The sequence below is a fragment of the Mustela erminea genome, chromosome 1 (genome assembly GCF_009829155.1).
Source record: "Mustela erminea isolate mMusErm1 chromosome 1, mMusErm1.Pri, whole genome shotgun sequence".
Classification (NCBI taxonomy): domain Eukaryota; kingdom Metazoa; phylum Chordata; class Mammalia; order Carnivora; family Mustelidae; genus Mustela; species Mustela erminea.
Genome location: NC_045614.1, coordinates 70,803,945 through 70,823,969, shown reverse-complemented (window position 1 = coordinate 70,823,969; position 20,025 = coordinate 70,803,945). Strand labels below are relative to the sequence as shown.

General features: G+C 41.1%; 1 protein-coding gene across 2 annotated transcripts in view; it reads left to right on the top strand.

The window, feature by feature from the left end:
* Positions 1-20,025, top strand: part of ULK4 (unc-51 like kinase 4) — a 628,848-nt gene that overhangs the window by 430,791 nt on the left and 178,032 nt on the right. For both annotated transcript variants that reach the window (XM_032312841.1, XM_032312747.1), the window contains exon 34: positions 5,467-5,565. In XM_032312841.1, coding sequence (XP_032168732.1) covers positions 5,467-5,565 — 99 coding nt within the window. The remainder of the gene's footprint in view (positions 1-5,466; positions 5,566-20,025) is intronic.

Below are 20,025 nucleotides of genomic sequence, written 5' to 3'. Positions count from 1 at the left end.
TTTTAAATTTTCTGGTGTACCAATAGATCACTGTGTCTTATTTTTTCATTTCTTCCACACCACTATATATTTTACTCTTAACATCTTTCTAAATCTCCCCCTATAATACCTGCTGCATATCGCTTTTGGCCTTGACTGCCAACTTTGATCTTTATATACCATGTCAATCTGACAGAGGTAGAGTCTTTGAGACAGAATTAGGGGAAAGGGCTGGGAAAAGAAATGTCATGTGTATCAAAGACATATCCTTCTAGAACAGGGAGCTAGAAGTACTTTCCAAACCTAAGGTCACTTCTTCCATTTATAAACATCCTCCAGGGGCATCTGGGTGGTTCAGTCGGTTAAGCGTCTGCCTTCAGCTCAGGTCATGATCCCAGAGTCCCAGGGTTGAGCCCCACATAGGGCTTTCTGCTCATCGAAGAGTCTGCTTCTCCCACTGCCCCTCACCCCGCTCGTGCTCTCTCTTGTTTTCTTAGATAAATAAATAAAATCTTGGGGCACCTGGGTGACTCAGTTGGTTAAGCATCTGTTTTTGGCTGGGGTCATGATCTTGGGGTCCTGGGATTGAGCCCTGCATCGGGCTCTCTGCTCAACGGGGAGTCCGCTTCTCCATCCCCCTCTTCTTCTGTGTGCTTGCTCTCTCTCTTTGTCTCTCAAATAAATAAATGAAAAAATCTTTTAAAAAATAAAAAACTAAAACAACAAAAAAATCTTAAAAAAAATAAAGTAAAAAGAATATAAATAAACGTTCTACCCTGGAGATTCTTCGGCATTCAAAACCTCGTCTGCCTCTTGCAGGAATGACGACCAAGCAGCAGAATTGAGGGTTGCCAGTGTTTGAAGTGAGAAGTGCTTCGCTTTTCTTTTTCAGGGAGGAGAGTGCTATGATATACAAATGTGTACTAGGGAGGTGGGGACCATGGGAAGGCAGGTGTTAGAATCTCCATTAGGAGTTCAGTCCCTGCCGCCAACATGCCTTATGATTCAAAATCGGTCCTGGTTTAACCTGAGGGTTGTGTGGCAGAGATGTGGAAGCAGAGACAAGTACATGCTCTAGGCCCGCTGGTGTGGGATGGGCTTTGGATGCAAGTCCCAGCCACGTCCCTTTCCACCTGTATGACCCTAGGCAAGTTTCTTCACCCACCTAGTATTGGTTTCCTCATGTGCAGAGTACAAATGATAAAAACTGCTCTGCTGGGTTGTGGTGTGACTTCCATGAGAGAAGAAGATAAATGTGAGTAGATGTAAATAGACGCACTTTGTATTTACCTGGCCAAGGGAAGGTAAGCACTAAATGGTCGCTGTATCATTGACAGTGAGAAGAGAAGTGCTCCCCTCATAGTCCTATTTACACAAGGCTTCCTGTGGACGGTGACTTCCTCAGGTCTAGGTCCTGGCACGTGGGAGGCTGCTCAGGCCATGGTTCCTGACTAAAGCGACTCCTGGCAGGCTAACGAAATATTAATTCATGGTTTGCTTCTGCACCTAGTAGCCTGGAATAGGGCTAGGTGAGATTTCAGCAAGGATTTAGGGAGGAAGAGTGTTAGCGCTCAGGGAGCTTGTGGTGTCAGAGGGAAGACCGTCACTACACAATGGTGAGGAAATCGCCATCTCTTTATGTCTTTGAGCCCGCAGCTGCTTTGAGGTATAGGGCACTGCAGGATGATCGTGGAAGAGGAGAAACTAACCGAGTTTGGGGGGTCGGGAAGCCCAATTCAAATTCCAGGTCACCTGACTCTCCTGCCTGGGCCTCGACTATCATTTGTGAAGTGATGGGGGACTTTCACCCACTGCTCTTGTGATCATGGAGCCATTAGACTGCTGTTTCTAGGCAGACGTACTGGTGTTGCTGACACTGGAAAGTGGACAAGAGTCTCTTGAAATGATCCAGTTTGACTCCTCTGTGGTGTCCCCCTTGTTCATGCCCGTTGGCTACCCTCTGCCTGGTTGCTGAACACAAGCCAGATTTTTCTGCCATCACCCATAATCCTCCCCATGACTCTCCCTTCCATGGCAGACCTCAGGGACATCTTGTTATCCATGCCTTCTAACTCGTTGGTGAGACATTCAGGGCTTGGAATGATCCAGCCTCAGTGTGCATTCCAGCCTGGTCTGCCAGGCCTCCGTGCTGCCCACTCCTATGCCAGACAGTCCTCTCTCGATATTTCACTCCTGTGCATTTTCCTCCTATGGTTCCTGGCCCCTGAAACACCACTCTCCAAACTGTTTCCTGTAGACCTCCTTCTCACCATGGAAATGATGAAGTCACATGTCATTTTCTCTTGTTAGCCCCCACTACCCAAACTGTGTCTGCCTCTACTTTCACACTCTGCCTTCAGCAGTTATTTGGAAGCATGCTGTCTTTTGGAGCAGATGGTGAGACCCTACAGAGGGGGGCCGGATTGTGCCATGTGATGATAACTGGGGAGCACAGTGAGTGCTGAACTGGTCCAGGTGCCACCATTGTGAGTTGTGTTCCATAATGGGGCATCAGACAACAGCTACCTGAGGAATTGACTGTCTCTTGTTCTCTACAGCTGCCTTCCCTCCCTAATGTTTATTTTTTTTTTAATTTTTAAAGAAGATTTTATTTATTTGAGAGAGCATGAGTAGGAGGGGGTGGAGGAGTAGAGGGAGGAGCTGACTCCCCACTGAGTGAGGAGCCTGACCTGGGCCTTGATCCCAGGACTCTGAGATCGTGACCTGAGCTGAAGGCAGGCGCTTACCTGACTGAGCCACCCAGATGCCCCACCTCCGTGTTTAACAAACCTCTCTTGAGTACCTACCTGCATGCACTAGATTCATGTAGCATTGCTAGATAAAATAGAATTGTGTTTGCCTAGCCTTTTCTTTCTTTTTTTTTTTAACACTGTACTCCTTTAGCTCATTTTGAGCAATGCTGTGTTGCCATTTAATATTAAAGGTGGCTCGTAAGTTGACATTCCCAGGTTTTATATGTTTAAGTCTACTAAGTTTATATTTCTACCCAGAGTCCTCCTGGGAAATCCATCCTTAGAAATCCAGCAACTTTCTCTACATAATCACTAGAACCTGCCATCGTCCCCTCAAACCTGTCCAAAGCAAAACTCAGGATTTGCCTCCCCAAAACATTCTGCTGCCAGCAAGGCCAGCCACTTTCCTTCTGCTACACATACTAGAAACCTGGGAAAATCCTTAAAACTTTTCTCTTTTTCATATTCCATATCTTTTTTTTTCTTTTTTTTTTTAAAGATTTTATTTATTTATTTGACAGACAGAGATCACAAGTAGGCAGAGAGGCAGACAGAGAGAGAGGAGGAAGCAGGCTCCCTGCTGAGCAGAGAGCTCGATGCGGTGCTCAATCCCAGGACCCTGGGATCATGACCTGAGCTGAAGGCTGAGGCTTTAACCCACTGAGCCACCCAGGCGCCCCCATACTCCATATCTAATCTGTCCTCAGATAATGTAGATTTTACCTTAAATATCTAGTAAGTCCAATCACTTCTCTCAAACCCTGCTGCTGACTCCCCAGTGCTGTCTTCCATCCTCTTGCTTAGACCATAACTGGGTGGTTCCAGAACACTGGATGACTGGGGGTGGGGTCAGTTCCTGTATGGCTGTGATGGGGGCAAGTGAATTGCGGACCAGAGGCAAGAGCAGAGGGCCTGAATGGGGAGGACAATAGCAGTGTCATAGCAGAAAGAGAATCTTTCCTGTGGAAAAGGCCCTTTATGAAATGCATACAGTGAGCCACAGATGTGGGTATCAAGAAGTTGCCTTTAGGGAGTATGACATTAGGGACTTGGAGACAGACTGAGAGGAGAGGTGAACTTGGGTCTCTGAAATTGTTGCTCAGCTTCTGTTTTTTCTCCTGAGGGAATCCCTGCTGGGATCCCTCTGTGCACAGAGCTTCCATTGCAGTCCCATATTTTTGTAAGGAGAGGAGTTTCTACTGCATTCCGGTTGTGAACTTCTCTTTCCAGAACCCTGGCAGCTTTGCAAGGAGGAGGTACCTGAATACTGGTGGGGAGGGTCCTGATGCTTGTTGGTAACAATTAGGAAGGACTGCGTGGATTTAGAGGCTATGGAGGATGCTGGATGTCCTGGTGGGAGAGTCCCACAGCAGGCACTTGCTCTCGTGACTCCATCTGCTTGCTTCCTTGTGTGTGGGAAGGAAGCAGTGGCCTCAAGCCCCCTCTCAGCCCAGGAGCTAGTTTGCAGGCCTGCCTTATCTTTCCCAGGAGAGAATCCATTTGCTCTAAAGGATAATGTGTTCATGTGGAAAGGCCAGTGTTCTGTCTTACTCCGTACTTCCGAAGGCAGGATCAACAGCCAAGAGTCAGGAAGGTTCAGACCTGCACAGTTGTTTTCTGGAAGGAAATTCTACCTTTCTGGTAAAATCAGTTGGGAAGGCTGAGGTGGGGGCAGGGTGGGGAGGGGAGGGAAGAGGGAAGTTCTGGGCTATGATTGTGGGGATTCCCCTTAGCCATAGAGAGGTATAAGTTGTTAAAAGGCAGGCGTCTACTTTTTCAGTCAAGCCCCTCTGAGCCAGATAAAGCAGGCCACTTAAATTCTGTCCAGAAGGAACTGGGCCTTCCTGAGAAGGGTCCTGGAGTCCAGGCTAATAACCCGAGGCAGGCATTCTGCAGCCTACTGTGAACGCAGAGGTTATGACGTGCAAGTAGTTTGGTTTCTTCTGAGTGAAATTAAAACAGAGAGGAGGTATATGAATGGAATGTGTATATATTGTAGCAAACATGATAGTCAGTGCCTTTTTTCAGTATAAAATTATTCACCCCTTATAAGAGAGATTAGACAGTCCCATAAAACTCCTGAGAGCAGACACACTGAAGAGTAGAGCCACACAATTCTTATTTCCTTTTTCCAGGGCAATTTCAGTGCATTCTTCCTAAGCAATGTAGGTCTGTGTCTGAGGCCTCTCCGTGCCCTGGTATGTTGGACAGCTATTCTAAATGTTGTTCAAGCATGCAGATGCAAACAGAGAATGAGAGCATAGCAGAATTACACGATGATGGTATGCATCAGGTAATGTGATCAAAATGCCCATGAGAAGTGAGCATATGTAATTTCGAGTCCGGCTTTGCCACTCATTATCTGTGGGGCTTTTGACAAACTATTTAACTTCTCTCAACTTCAGTTTTCTCACCCGAAAGATAGGGGTAGCAGCCCCTCATCTCAGCATGGTTGGAAAGATAGAGTCCCCTCCACAGTACATGAACATCAACATTCGTTCAAGGACAGCCTCGGTCTTGCTTTATCTGTGGGCTGTCCAACCTGGCCTCTGTGGCCTGAGCTGGTGGCAGTGGCCCTGTGTGAGCTCTTTGTCCTGTTATAACAAGGCCTCACCTCTCCTCAGGGGGCTACGGGGGATTACTTCCTAGGCTCCTTTCCTCTCCTGATCTGTCTCCTCTGGCCAAACTGACAAATCTCCGACACACCGCTTCCCTTCTTTTCTCTCCCCTCAAGGCGCAGAAGTCTGGCTCAGGAGGGGACACTCAGGCTGCTGAGGACCTGCTGCTGCTCAGCAAACCTCTGACAGACCTCATTAGCCTGCTCATTCCGCTGGTAAGGGCCCAACTGTTTGTGCATCTTTCAGAACAGTGCTGAAGTGAAAGTCATTTTCTTTGAATTTCGTGATGCCTTCAATTTCTATGCCACTTTAATTATTTTCAAAGCTGGAACCAAAAGGAATTTCAGAAGATTATTTGGCCTAGAAATACTAAATTTCTACTTTATTTTAAAACTAGATGGCTTAGCATTCGTTTCAATAGGTATTTAAGTCAGAATCTCAAAGCCATCTTAATGGGAGGTAGAAAATTTGAGAAATGAATTCGAAGAAGGAAGGAGAAATCATTATGGAGACCAGTTCTCTCTCCAAAAGATGTTTTAGAGTTGTGCTTGGCATGCAGGACTCCTGAGGAATGCAGAAGCAGGCACGTAGACCTAGATCGTATTCCTCTAAATCTCCACAAAGACAGAAGGAAATAAGTAAAGCTAAATGAAGGCAGGTAAAACCACACAAGGCCACCGAATATATGGAAAGAGCCCAGCAGAAACTTCGAGTTTGGACCAACTCAATTTTACCCAAACTTGAAGAGGACCCAGTGCTTAGACACGTGATTCCTATAGAGCAGCCAGTCAGAGGGTGCGTTGATAAAATTCCATGAAGGCTCCTGAATACCTCTCTAGATTTGAGGATCCAAGGATTGGGGGTCCCTGTAACCCTCGCGACCTTAGATCTGGTTCTTCACAGAGACAGACCTTTGGTTTTCAAACTGCTAGGATTTGTCTTTTTCTGCTCTGTGGCTTTGAAAGGAAGGCAAATGCAGTTTGCATGAATAATTCCTTAGACTTAATTATGTTTAGCAAATAAAGGTTTGGTTCAATGGAGTGAGAAAGAAAGAGGGGAAAATCCATCCATGCTGGGTTATATTAATTAATGCACATGTGGAGTTGAGCAGTCACAAAAAAAAAGTGTCTGTGGGCTCACAGTGAGGTAAGGGAACACTCCCCAGCCCCAGAGTGGAAGGATAGTTGGTGTAGAATATCTTTTGCATGAAGCTACATGGAAAATAGAACACTAACTGTTCTAGCTCAGAATAGGGGCTGAACCAGATAACCAGCTCTCATCTTAGGCTAAGGCCAAGAAACAGATGAGGCTCCAGTGAACAGAGGAAAGCCGAACACAAACTAGACTCTCTTCTGTAAGAGACTCAAATGACATCAAATTAAAAAATGTATATACATATGTATACACACACACACACACACACACATATATAAATTGATGCAACATATGACACACTGGATAATAATTACATTTATAGAGAAAAAGATTTAAAAAGATAGATGAAGAGGATCTTTCTTAAGAAGGACAGATGCAGAGATGCCTGGGTGGCTCAGTCAGTTGAGTGTCTAACTCTTGGTTTCAGCTCAGGTCATGATCTCAGGGTCCTGGGATCGAGTCCCACTGTTGGGTTCTGTGCTCAACACAAAGTCTGCTTGTTCCTCTCCCTCCTGCTCTGCTCCTCCCCATGCTCTCTCTTTCTCTCTCTTGAATAAATAAAATCTAAAGAAAAAAAAAAGGAAAGGCAGATGGAGAATCCCTAGGTAAAACTTCCAGGACACTCTTTTGCACATCCATCTTATAGACCAAGCTTTCGTGTTTGCCACATGCTCAGATTGGCTTTCTTTTAATGGGTAAATTTATTCCAGTTGGATTTGTTGTTAAACTTCTCTTTGATCTTAATTTTATTGTTATTTTATATTTTCTTTCTAAATATTTTTAATATTCATATAAGTTTTAATGTACAAAAAACTTTTCAGAACAAAGAGAGGATTCTACAGTGATGAGGAATAAAATTCACACGAGGACCTAATAGCTATGAACCTTTTTGTGTTGAATATTAGATCATAGAACTCTATAAACAAAGAACCAAAAACACCTAGGAGGAAATCCAAAAAACACAGTAGTGTTGAGAGATATAACTCCTCTTTCTCATTGCTTTACAGACCAAGTAGTTAAAAATAATGATGTAGGACAGGGGTTGATAAACTGTGGCCTATGGGCTAACTTTGGCCCACTGCCTTTTTGTGAAGTGTTTTTATTTTTTAATTTCATTATTTTTTAAGAGATTATTTATTTAAGGAGGAGAGAGTACATGCTCTGAGGGGCAGAGGGAGAGGAGGAGAGAGAAAATCTCTAGCAGACTCGCCACTGAGCATGGAGACTATTGCAGGGATGATCCCAGGACCCTGAGATTATGACCTGAGCTGAAATCAGGAGTCAGACGCTCAACCAACAGAGCCACCCAGCTGCCCTCTCCCCATCCCCACCTTGCCTATTTTTGTAAATAAAGTTTTATTGAATACAGCCACACAGACCACTTGTTTACATATCATCTATGGCTGTTTTGCTCTTTGGTAGGAGTTGAGGAGTTACAACACAGATCTTATAGCTCACAAGTCTATATTCTATTACTGTCTGGCTCTTCACGGAAAAATTTTGCTGACTCCTATATAATGGGTATAAATTTTTTTAAAATATTTCATTTATTTGACAGAGAGAGAGAGAGATCACAAGTAGGGTGAGCAACAGGCAGAGGGAGAGGGAGAAACAGTCTCCCCACCAAGCAGGGAGCCTGATGTGGTGTTCAAACGCAGGTCCCTGGGATCATGACCTGAGCTGAAGGCAGATGTTTAGCCCCTGAGCCACCCAGGTGCCCCCAGGGCATAAATATTTTAATAAGATTGAGCTAAGAGAAATAGGTCCATCTCTGTACCCTGAAAACAGAAACTCTAACTTCAGTTTTCCAGAAACATCTTTAAAAAGTTGGCATGCATTATGTTAAAAGGATATCAATAAACTCCAGGAAGTTGGAATTACATATACTACATCCTTTAACCACAATACAGTTAAACTGGAAGGAAAAATAAGAGTAGGAGATGCACTTTTAGCAAATACTATCCATGAGTATAATCAAAGAATAAGTTTTCTTTGTGATTATTTCAGTCTGGGTCCGATCAGAAGGGAGAAACCACATGGTGATTTAAATAGGGGAATTTTAATATAAAACATCATTTGCTATGAAAAAAGAGTAAGCATAAGATTTAAAAAGAACTTTTTAAGGTACCCTACAGCTGCTTGAGAGTACTCAAGGAAGGACAGACTTGATCCGGGCCACCCCTACACTGAGACTGTGGATCACACCTTATTGGGGAAGGCAGCCCATGGGACAGTAGACAAATTTGCTGGGTTGCCTAGGCTGGAGTGGGTCCACTGTCCCCTGGAAAGCAGGATGCAACCCTTTGGGGTGCAGATGACTCCTAGTCAGTGGGCAGGCAACAGAGGAACAGGGTGCCATGGTGGTAGGAAGCCTGAGGTGCCCAGTATCATGTAGAGAGGACTACAGGAAACAAAGATATGCAAGAGACAGATGAACGGGGGCGGCAGCGTCAGATAGCCAGTGTACATGGGAGGGCTGGAGTGTATAGTGTGCCTTGGGGAGGGCAACAGGAACATAATCACAGGCCAGTATAGGGCTGTAGGTTGCCGAGGGGCCACACATTCTGGGCCCCTGGTTAAGTTGGATCTCTGCCTCACATTCACACCTCTGAGCAACAGAAACAGCAGGAGAATCTCTTCTTCCTGCACTGTGTCATCTGAGAGACTTTCCCCAGCTCTCTGAGACTCTGAATTCTTGTTGCTAGTAACTTGACCACACTTATGTTCTAGTATATGGCCAGACATCAGCCTAGCGTGCATGAGCTGTGTTGTGTATATACACACTGATCACCAAAGTTACTGGTTTTAAAAATGGCCTGTGACAAGAACATTGCAATATATCTTCTCTGGAAAAGATTAACACATATTTATAGCCATGTATAAAGTGAAGAAAAATAGTAATAAGGCAATTTAGGACTTAAACCAGAGCACATACAGACCAAAGATAAATTTTATAGTGGTCGTTAAAAAATGTAATAGGTTACAGAATGAGGTGTTGGAATTGCTTTCCCATAGGGAGAAATAAATAGACTTTCAGTTTTCATCTGACTTGGATAATTTTGGAGCTATTTCACCCAAAGGCAGGTGGATGAACTTTTAGCTCTTGAGGTTCTTTACAGATTATGGTCCTCCGAAAGAAAATATATTCTTAAGAGAAGAGAAAACCTATCAACCCCTAATTTATGCCCTATATTTTTACTGTAGCTGTAGTAGAACCATAGTGGAAGACAGATGTAAGATAGTGATTCTTAGTCTGTTTTGAATGTAAACTGCTTTAAGAATGTGAGGGTTCTAGTCCCTCTTCCCAGAAAAATGTGTAGACTCATTTATATGCTGGTTCTTGGCACAATTCACAATTTCAGGGGGATCTTTGTTTTTTTAATTTCAATTAGCCAACATATAGTACATCGTTTTTGATGTAGTATTCAATGATTCATTATATAATACCCAGTGCTCATCACATCACCTGCCCTTCTAAACGCCCATCATCCAGTTACCCCATTCCCCAACCCACCTCCCTTTCCACAACCCTCAGTTTTTTTTCCCCAGAGTCAAGTGTCTGTCAGGGTTTGTCACCCCTCTGATTTCTTCCCATTTAGTTTCAGGGGGATCTTTGGACCCTCAATTGGAACGTAGTATAAGATCTGGTTAATAAAAGGTATAACCAATTGACCATGTCTCCTAAAAAAAAAAAAATACAGCAAGGTAATTGTTTGAATTAAATATTTTATTTAGGAAGAAGAAATGAGCAGCTAGGCTTTACATCCTACATGAGTTTTATAACTAGATAAAGTTGCTATAAGAAATTAATCTTCAGCCTCCTTCTCCCTCAATTAAAATAAACATTTTCAAACTTGGAAGAGATCATTGTTTTTAAAAATTTTTCTTCGTTTGGTCTGAGCTGCTGTATGTAGCCTGTTTTATATGTTTCTTGTTAGCCGTGCCTTCCTTGGCCATTGAGAAGATGGCCCTGTGCAGACTCTGTGCTGTCAGGTCGGGATGGTAGTCCTTACTGAGCCCCAGAACGTGAGCTCCCTCCTGTGCTAGAGGAGTGGGGACCCGAGCCTTCTCCCAAACAACTAATGATTCTGCCAGGAGCAACATTTAGGCCTGTATCAACATGATCCGTACTAGTTTATGTTTCTGATGCCACCATGCAGTGTAAAAAATTGTGCCCCACTAAGTATAGGGGGAAAAGTTCCTTTTTTTTTTTTTTTCTACTTTCTAATTTCTTAGTAGATTTTTCTCTTTACATAGTAATGAACTTGGACATGTCTGTTCTTTCTCTTTGTAGTCAGCAGCCTGAAATCTGGTGATGGTTTATGGTGATTATGGTCAATAGTGATGGAGGCCAGAGGTACTGAGTAGTCTGTTTGCAGGTCAAACCCAAGAGGTTGGGCATCTTGCTAGTTCTTACTAAGAAGCTGCTCTAAGAAGTTACTGCCCGATTTAATAGGGATATCCCTCTTTCTAGCTAACCACTGTCCGTCTGGCTGCTCGCCATTTCCACCGGATACACCATAAACACCTCAAACACAACAGGATTAAAACAAACCCATAATCACCTTTTTAAAATTGTTTCTCTTCTTGTGTCCTGTGTCAGAGAAGGAAATTCACCCTCTCAGTTGACCAGCCAAGAATGCAGGCATCCTCTTGGCCTCTTTTCCTTTGCCATCCTGCCCTATTCCGTCAAGCCACTGAAACTCAACAGACTGTCTTCCTCTTCACTCCCATGGACAGTATCATAAAGCCCACCACCATCTTGTGCTTGAAGGGTCCCAGTGGCCTTCTCCATGAGATTTCTGAGGCTCTTGCCCTGAAAGCAGCATGCTTTAGAGAAAGCAGCATGCTTTCTCTAAAATGCAAGACTCATCTTGTCACTCATTGACTTAAAACACATCAATGATCCCCCACTATTCATGGGTAAATTCTAACTTCTTAACAGACTTACAGAACCATGCGTTTGTTGTCTGCATCTCTTGGCTCTCTCTGCCCTACTTTTGTGTTCTGTACCCCAGTTTTTTTCAGTTCTTTAAATGTACTTTGATTTCCCTTGCCTCTGTCTAGAACATGCTCTTCCTCCTTCTGCTTGAGTGTTCCTCAGCTTTTAGCTCTTGGCTTAGATGTCCCTTCTTTTCAGCTTTACTTTTGGGTCTGGTGCAGCAGAGGGATTTGATTAATATTTGTGTAGGAAAGCAAGCTAATTGCTAACAAATGCAGTATATTTTCTGTCTTTCCTTAGAATAACCAAGAATAGACTACATCTGGTAGGACATAGATTCAAGTACAAATTTATCCAAGGAGTTTCTCTGTACCCTTGCTCTCCTGCCCTGCTTAAGCCAGCACCTTCTAGCAGGTGGTAATGACATGGCTCACTCGCTTGCTTTAAAATTACGTCATTTGAATTTCTTTCTAGAAGTTGACCTCTTCTTGGCAGGAGTTCTCCTGACCTTCACTGGGCAGCCTATATTCCTGAAATAACCCATACTCTGCCTTAGATTGTCAGGAAAGGACACAAAAGGGCAGGTAACATTGCCCAAGGACTTCTGTTTTGGGAAAATTGCTGTACTTGTAGTAACTGCAAAATATAAAAACTCAGCCCTAGAATCCCCACAGCAGTGGTGAGCATAAAAGCCTTTGAGCCATCAAAATAGAAACTACAGCATCATCACCTTTTCTAACAGTAGACCCCCCCTCCACCCTAGAATTCTGACGTTCAGTGTTTGAACTCAGGTAGCCTTGGGAAAGACTCCCAAAACTGCAGGTGTGTTTTCTGCCATTACTTCTTACATCTTTATCTTAAGGTGGTTGCAATATAGTGGCATGTGTTTTTTAAAAATATTTATTTATTTTAGGGAGAGACCGGGAGAGCATTAGAGGGAAAGCGAGACAGAGAGAGAGAAAGAATCCTCAAGCAGACTCCCTCTGAGCCTAGAGCCCAGCTTGAGGCTTGATCCTAGGACCCGAAATCATGATCTGAGCCAATATCAAGAGTTGGTTCCTTAACCTAGTGAGCCACCAATGCACTCCATGATAAATTTTTTTTTTCATGATAAATTTTTTAATAGTATTTGGTTGTTGTTCAGAGCTGCTAGTTCTAATCTGAATAGGAACAAATTCCCTTACACGGTAGAGTGTGACGGGTGTCAGAAAGCAACCCCTCTAGAAAATTGTTCTTACCCATCAATGACCGGAATGCCCATACTTTATTGCCCTCTTTACAAGCCTTCTTCTAAATAGTAATGCTTTAACATGAAAGTGTGTCACTCATTTTACAAAACAACACCAGGGCAGCAGGAGAGATCAATAGAAAAGAATGAGGAGGTGGGAGTTTGAGGGACAAAGAACTGAATATGGAACTGTGAAACATGGGTCATGCCAAAATCAAAGTCTAGTTAGTAAAGATTTTTGGGGTGGATTTTATTCTCTGTTCCCAGTACATTTACCTTGACTTAAAAAAAAAGATTAATAATTAATGGTTGAATCTTTTATGTGCATCATTGAAGAAAATGAATGTTTGTAATTAGACTCTTATAAACAGCTCTAAAAGTTATTAGAACCAGCTAAAAACACATCAGAATTATGATGTTGATTTTTTTTTAATTTTTAAATTTCTTATTTTTTATATAAACATATATTTTTATCCCCAGGGGTACAGGTCTGTGAATCGCCAGGTTTACACACTTCACAGCACTCACCAAAGCACATATCCTCCCCAATGTCCATAACCCCACCCCCCTTCTCCCAACCAACCGCCCCCAACAACCCTCAGTTTGTTTTGTGAGATTAAGAGTAACTTATGGTTTGTCTCCCTCCCAATCCCATCTTGTTTCATTTATTCTTCTCCTACCCACTTAAACCCCTATGTTGCATCACCACTTCCTCATATCAGGGAGATCATATGATAGTTGTCTTTCTCTGCTTGACTTACTTCGCTAATCATGATACGCTCTAGTTCCATCCATGTTGTCGCAAATGGCAAGATTTCATTTCTTTTGATGGCTGCATAGTATTCCATTGTGTATATATACCACATCTTCTTGATCCATTCATCTGTTGATGGACATCTAGGTTCTTTCCATAGTTTGGCTATTGTGGACATTGCTGCTATAAATATTCAGGTGCACGTGCCCCTTTGGATCACTACGTTTGTATCTTTAGGGTAAATACCCAGTAGTGCAATTGCTGGGTCATAGGGCAGTTCTATTTTCAACATTTTGAGGAACCTCCATGCTGTTTTCCAGAGTGGCTGCACCAGCTTGCATTCCCACCAACAGTGTAGGAGGGTTCCCCTTTCTCCGCATCCTCGCCAGCATCTGTCATTTCCTGACTTGTTGATTTTAGCCATTCTGACTGGTGTGAGGTGATATCTCATTGTGGTTTTGATTTGTATTTCCCTGATGCCGAGTGATATGGAGCACTTTTTCATGTGTCTGTTGGCCATCTGGATATCTTCTTTGCAGAAATGTCTGTTCATGTCCTCTGCCCATTTCTTGATTGGATTATTTGTTCTTTGGGTGTTGAGTTTGCTAAGTTCTTTATAGATTTTGGACACTAGTCCTTTATCTGATATGTCGTTTGCAAATATCTTCTCCCATTCTGTCAGTTGTCTTTTGATTTTGTTAACTGTTTCCTTTGCTGTGCAGAAGCTTTTGATCTTGATGAAATCCCAATATTCATTTTTGCCCTTGCTTCCCTTGCCTTTGGCGATGTTCCTAGGAAGATGTTGCTGCAGCTGAGGTCGAAGAGGTTGCTGCCTGTGTTCTCCTCAAGGATTCTGATGGATTCCTTTCGCACATTGAGGTCCTTCATCCATTTTGAGTCTATTTTTGTGTGTGGTGTAAGGAAATGGTCCAATTTCATTTTTCTGCATGTGGCTGTCCAATTTTCCCAACACCATTTATTAAAGAGGTTGTCTTTTTTCCATTGGACATTCTTTCCTGCTTTGTTGAAGATTAGTTGATCATAGAGTTGAGGGTCTATTTCTGGGCTCTCTATTCTGTTCCATTGATCTATGTGTCTGTTTTTGTGCCAGTACCATGCTGTCTTGATGATGACAGCTTTGTAATAGAGCTTGAAGTCTGGAATTGTGATGCCACCAACTTTGGCTTTCTTTTTCAATATCCCTTTGGCTATTCGAGGTCTTTTCTGGCTCCATATAAATTTTAGAATTATTTGTTCCATTTCTTTGAAAAAGATGGATGGTACTTTGATAGGAATCGCATTAAATGTTTAGATTGCTTTAGGTAGCATAGACATTTTCACAGTATTTATTCTTCCAATCCAGGAGCATGGAACATTTTTCCATTTCTTTGTGTCTTCCTCAATTTCTTTCATGAGTACTTTATAGTTTTCTGAGTATAGATTCTGTGCCTCTTTGGTTAGGTTTATTCCTAGGTATCTTATGGTTTTGGGTGCAATTGTAAATGGGATGGACTCCTTAATTTCTCTTTCTTCTGTCTTGTTGTTGGTATAGAGAAATGCAACTGATTTCTGTGCATTGATTTTATATCCTGACACTTTACTGAATTCCTGTACAAGTTCTAGCAGTTTTGGAGTGGAGTCTTTTGGGTTTTCCACATACAGTATCATATCATCTGCAAAGAGTGAGATTTAACTTCTTCTTTTCTGATTCAGATGCCTTTAATTTCTTTTTGTTGTCTGATTGCCAAGGCTAGGACTTCTTGTACTATGTTGAATAGCAGTGGTGATAATGGACATGTTTTTGACCTTGGCAGCAAACCTCTCAGGTTTTCTCCATTGAGAATGATATTCATGTTGGATTTTTTCATAGATGGCTTTGATGATATTGAGGTATGTATCCTCTGTCCCTACACTTTGAAGAGTTTTGATCGAGAAAGCATGCTGTACTTCATCAAATGCTTTTTCAGCATCTATTGAGAATATCATATGGCTCTTGTTCTTTCTTTTATTAATGTATTGTATCACATTGATTGATTTGCTGATGTTGAACCAACCTTGCAGCCCTGGAATAAATCCCACTTGGTCGTGGTGAATAATCCTTTTAATGTACTGTTGGATCCTATGGGCTAGTATTTGGTGAGAATTTTCGCCTCTGTATTCATCAGGGATATTGGTCTGTAATTTTCTTTTTTGATGGGATCCTTATCTGGTTTTGGGTCAAGGTGATGCTGGCCTTATAAAATGAGCTTGGAAGTTTTCCTTCCATTTCTATTTTTTAGAACTGTTTCAGGAGAATAGGAATTAGTTCTTCTTTCAGTGTTTGGTAGAATTCCCCCGGGAAGCCGTCTGGCCCTGGGCTCTTGGTTTTTTGGGAGATTTTTGATGACTACTTCAATCTCCTTACTTGTTATGGATCTGTTCAGGTTTTCTCTTTCATCCTGGTTCAGTTGTGGTAGTTTATATGTCTCTAAGAATGCATCCATTTCTTCCAGATTGTCAAATTTATTGGCACAGAGTTGCTCATAGTATGTTCTTATAATTGTTTGTATTTCTTTGGTGTTGGTTGCGATCTCTCCTCTTTCATTCATGATTTTATTTATCTGGGTCCTTTCTCTTTTCTTTTTGATAAATCTGGCCAGGGGTTTATCAATCTTATTAATTCTTTCAAAGAAATCCTTTTCAAAGAATTCTTTCAAAGAATTGAAAATTCTTTCAATCTTATTAATTCTTTCAAATATTTGTTCTGTTGTTTTTTGGTTTCTATTTCATTGATTTCTGCTCTGATCTTTATGATTTCTCTTCTCCTGCTGGGTTTAGGCTTTCTTTGCAGTTCTTTCTTCAGCTCCTTTAGGTGTAGGGTTACGTTGTGTATTTGAGACCTTTCTTGTTTCTTGAGAAAGGTTTGTATTGCGATATATTTTCCTCTCAGGACTGCCTTTGTTGTGTCCCACAGATTTTGAACTGCTGTGTTTTTATTATCATTTGTTTTCACGAATTTTTTCAATTCTTCTTTAATTTTCTGATTGACCCATTCATTCTTTAGTAGGATGCTCTTTAGCCTCCATGTACTTGAGTTCTTTCAACTTTCCTCCTGTGATTAAATTCTAGCTTCAGAGCTTTGTGTTTTGAAAATATTCAGGGAATGATCCCAATCTTTTTGTACCAGTTGAGACCTGATTTGTGACCCAGGATGTGATCTATTCTGGAGAATGTTCCATGTGCACTAGAGAAGAATGTGTATTCTGTTGCTTTGGGACGCAATGTTCTGAATACATCTGTGATGTCCATCTCATCCAATGTGTCATTTAAAGCCTTTATTTCCTTCTTGATCTTTTGCTTGGATCTATCCATTTCAGTGAGGGGAGTGTTAAAGTCCCCTACTATTATTGTATTATTGTCGATGTGCTTCTTTTATTGTGTTATTAATTGGTTTATGTAGATGGCTGCTCCCATGTTAAGGTATAGATATTTTAAATTGTTAGATCTTCTTGTTGGAAAGACCCTTTAGGTCTGATATAGTGTCCTTCCTCATCTCTTACTATAGTCTTTGGCTTAACATTTGATGTATCTGATATAAAGATTGTCACCCCAGCTTTCTTTTGATGTCCATTAGCATGGTAAACTGTTTTCCACTCCCTCACTTTAAATTTGGAGGTGTCTTCGGGTCTAAAATTAATTTCTTGTAGGCAGTATATTGATGGGTTTTGTTTTTTTATCCATTCTGATACCCTGTGTCATTTGATTGGGGCATTTACCTCATTTACATTCAGGATAACTATTGAGAGATATGAATTTAGTGCCACTATATTGCCTGCAAGGTGACTGTTACTGTATATTGTTTCTGTTCCTTTCTGGTCACTACTTTTAGCCTCTCTTTGATTAGCGTATCCCTTTTGATATTTCCTGTAGAGCTGGTTTGGTGTTGATAAACTTTTTAAACTTTTGTCTTGGAAGCTTTTTATCTCTCCTTCTATTTTCACTGATAACCTAACTGGATATAGTAGTATTCTTGGCTTCCTTTTTTTTTCATTTAGTGCTCTGAATACATCATGGCTGTTCTTTCTGGCCTACCAGGTTTCTGTGGATAAGTCTGCTGCAATCTAATATTTTTACCATTGTATGTTACAGACTTCTTGTCCTGGGCTGATTTCAGGAGTTTCTCTTTGTCACTAAGACTTGTAAATTTTACAATTAGATGATGGGGTATGGACCTATTTTTATTGATTTTGAGGGTGGTTCTCTGTACCTCCTGGATTTTGATGCTTGTTCCCTTTTCCAGATTCTGCCACTGAAACTGTTGTCTAGGTGGTGAGACAGATTCCTGTTGCTTCTGATTTTTTTCCCAAATCCTCCAGGGCTTTTTAAATTTTGTTTGAAGAGTGGATGACAGTGTGCTAAGCAGATAGGGTATGGATGGATGAAGGACTGAAGGGTTTATACACCACACATAGAGGACATACTCATAGGCATAGAAGATCTTTTGAAGTTTGGGACTCTGAAGGTAATGTTGGGATGGGAACTCAAGGTATTCTAATGTAGTGACAAAAACATACTTTGAAAACTGTCAGGGACAGATAGTGAAGAAAATATGTAAGCCTTTTCACTGTGTGTAAATCTTAATTAAATAACCAGTGTCACTTTATTTTTCTAAATCAAATGAAATCTGGCATTATTAATGGATGCTAAAATTATAATGTATATGTATAATATGAAATAAATAATTATTTATATAATATGAAATAAGAAATAAAACCTAAAATTACCTCTCCACAAGATGTTAAGTAATTACAAAAGAAATTACGATATTTTTACAGTACAGAAAACTGATAGTTAACATCCTAACCAAGCAATCAAAGTTAATATCACAAGGGATAAGCTGATTGATACCCTGCACCTATGGGCATAATGCACCAAAGGTGTACAACAGCGGCATTACCAAGATTTAATCATGAGGAAATATCAGTCAATCCAAAGAGTGTCCTACATACTAACTGGCCAGTACTCTTCACAAGTGTCTATGTCATTAAAGTCCAAGAAAGACTAGATGGACTATCACAAATTGTAGGAGATTGAGGAGGCATGATAACTAAATCCTATCTGAATCACAGATCGGATCCTGGGCCAGAAAAGGACATTAGTGGAAAAACTGGCAAAACTTAAATAAGGTTTGTAAATTATTTAATAGAAATGTCTCAATTTTAAATTCTTAATTGTTATAACTATACTATCACTCCATAAGATGTTACTATATAGAGCAGTAAAGTGAACTAATTTTTACTGCTTGCTATAGCTCATTTAAGTCCAAAATTATATCAAAATGAAAAATTAAGGACTTGAAGAAAGGAAGAAATCTGGCTCCCACATGCCATCCGCTCCTTTTAGTACAAAAGTCTTAGTCCTTCTCCCTGGATTAATTTTTGAAGGTTATCTTGTTTCCCAAGACAAAGGCACTTGAGGTTCAACGTCCATAGCATTTAGGCACTACCTCCTGATGGGCACTTCTAAACCTGTCTTATATGGCCTGCCCATTGTTTTCCAGTTGTAAACTCCTTCTGTAAGTTGGCCACTGTCCTGCCTCTCAAATCTTCAAGCTTTCTCTGTCTCAGAGAACCAACTCTTGGCTAATATTTAAAAATCTATGGGAAACTAAGGCATCATTTCTTCTAATGTGGGTCATCCAGCATAACTGTATTTAGTCATTCTATGATAGTAATAGTACATTTTGGAAGAATTTTAAACAAGAGTATGCTATCAGATTTTTGTTTTAGACTAAAGACTGAGTTGAGATAAATCGGAGAGGATTGACAAAACAAAGTAACCAGAGTGCCCAGGACAGAAATTTGCACAGGGAGAGAATCCCAGACATCTACAGAGGGTTTCTCTCAGTATGCAGCAGAGTATATGTATATGAGGACACAACCCAAGGCCAGCAACAAAACAGGCCATAAGCATTAGAGAATAGAGTTAGCTATTCACACAAGGCCTAAAATAGTTCTTTTTCCCACCAGACAGACCAGAAACAATTCTTAATTCATGGAATATTGGAAAGGATACTCAAGAAGATCTAGGGAATAATTAGTTCTAGACTGAGCACTGCTCCAGACCCACCTAACTCATCATAAAAACAAGATCTGAAAGGACCAAACTGTTTCCAGTTAACTGCCTCCCAGGAGAAGAAAACCTCATGACTATTTTTAGGAATATACGTATATGAAGCACTCAATGAGGTTAAATTTGCAGTTCCTAGCATCTCTCTAAAGGATAATTGACCATTTAAACTATAATAATAGTTATGTGTATTGTGACGTTTATAAAAGCATATGTGTATGTATAATGCAAAATCTGGAAGGGAAAAAGTGGAATTATACTATTATAAGATTCTTGTACTATTGTGAAGTGCTGTAATATCACTTGGGGGTAGACTGTGTTATGTTAAAGATGATACTGTTAAACCCTAATGCAGACACTGCACAAAACAAATAGTCATAACTAGTAATCAAGGAGATGAATAAAATAATAAATAAGTTCACTGGAAGGAAGACAAAAAAAGAGAGAAAAGAGAACAAAAGCTTCCAGAACAAATAGCAAACAAAGTC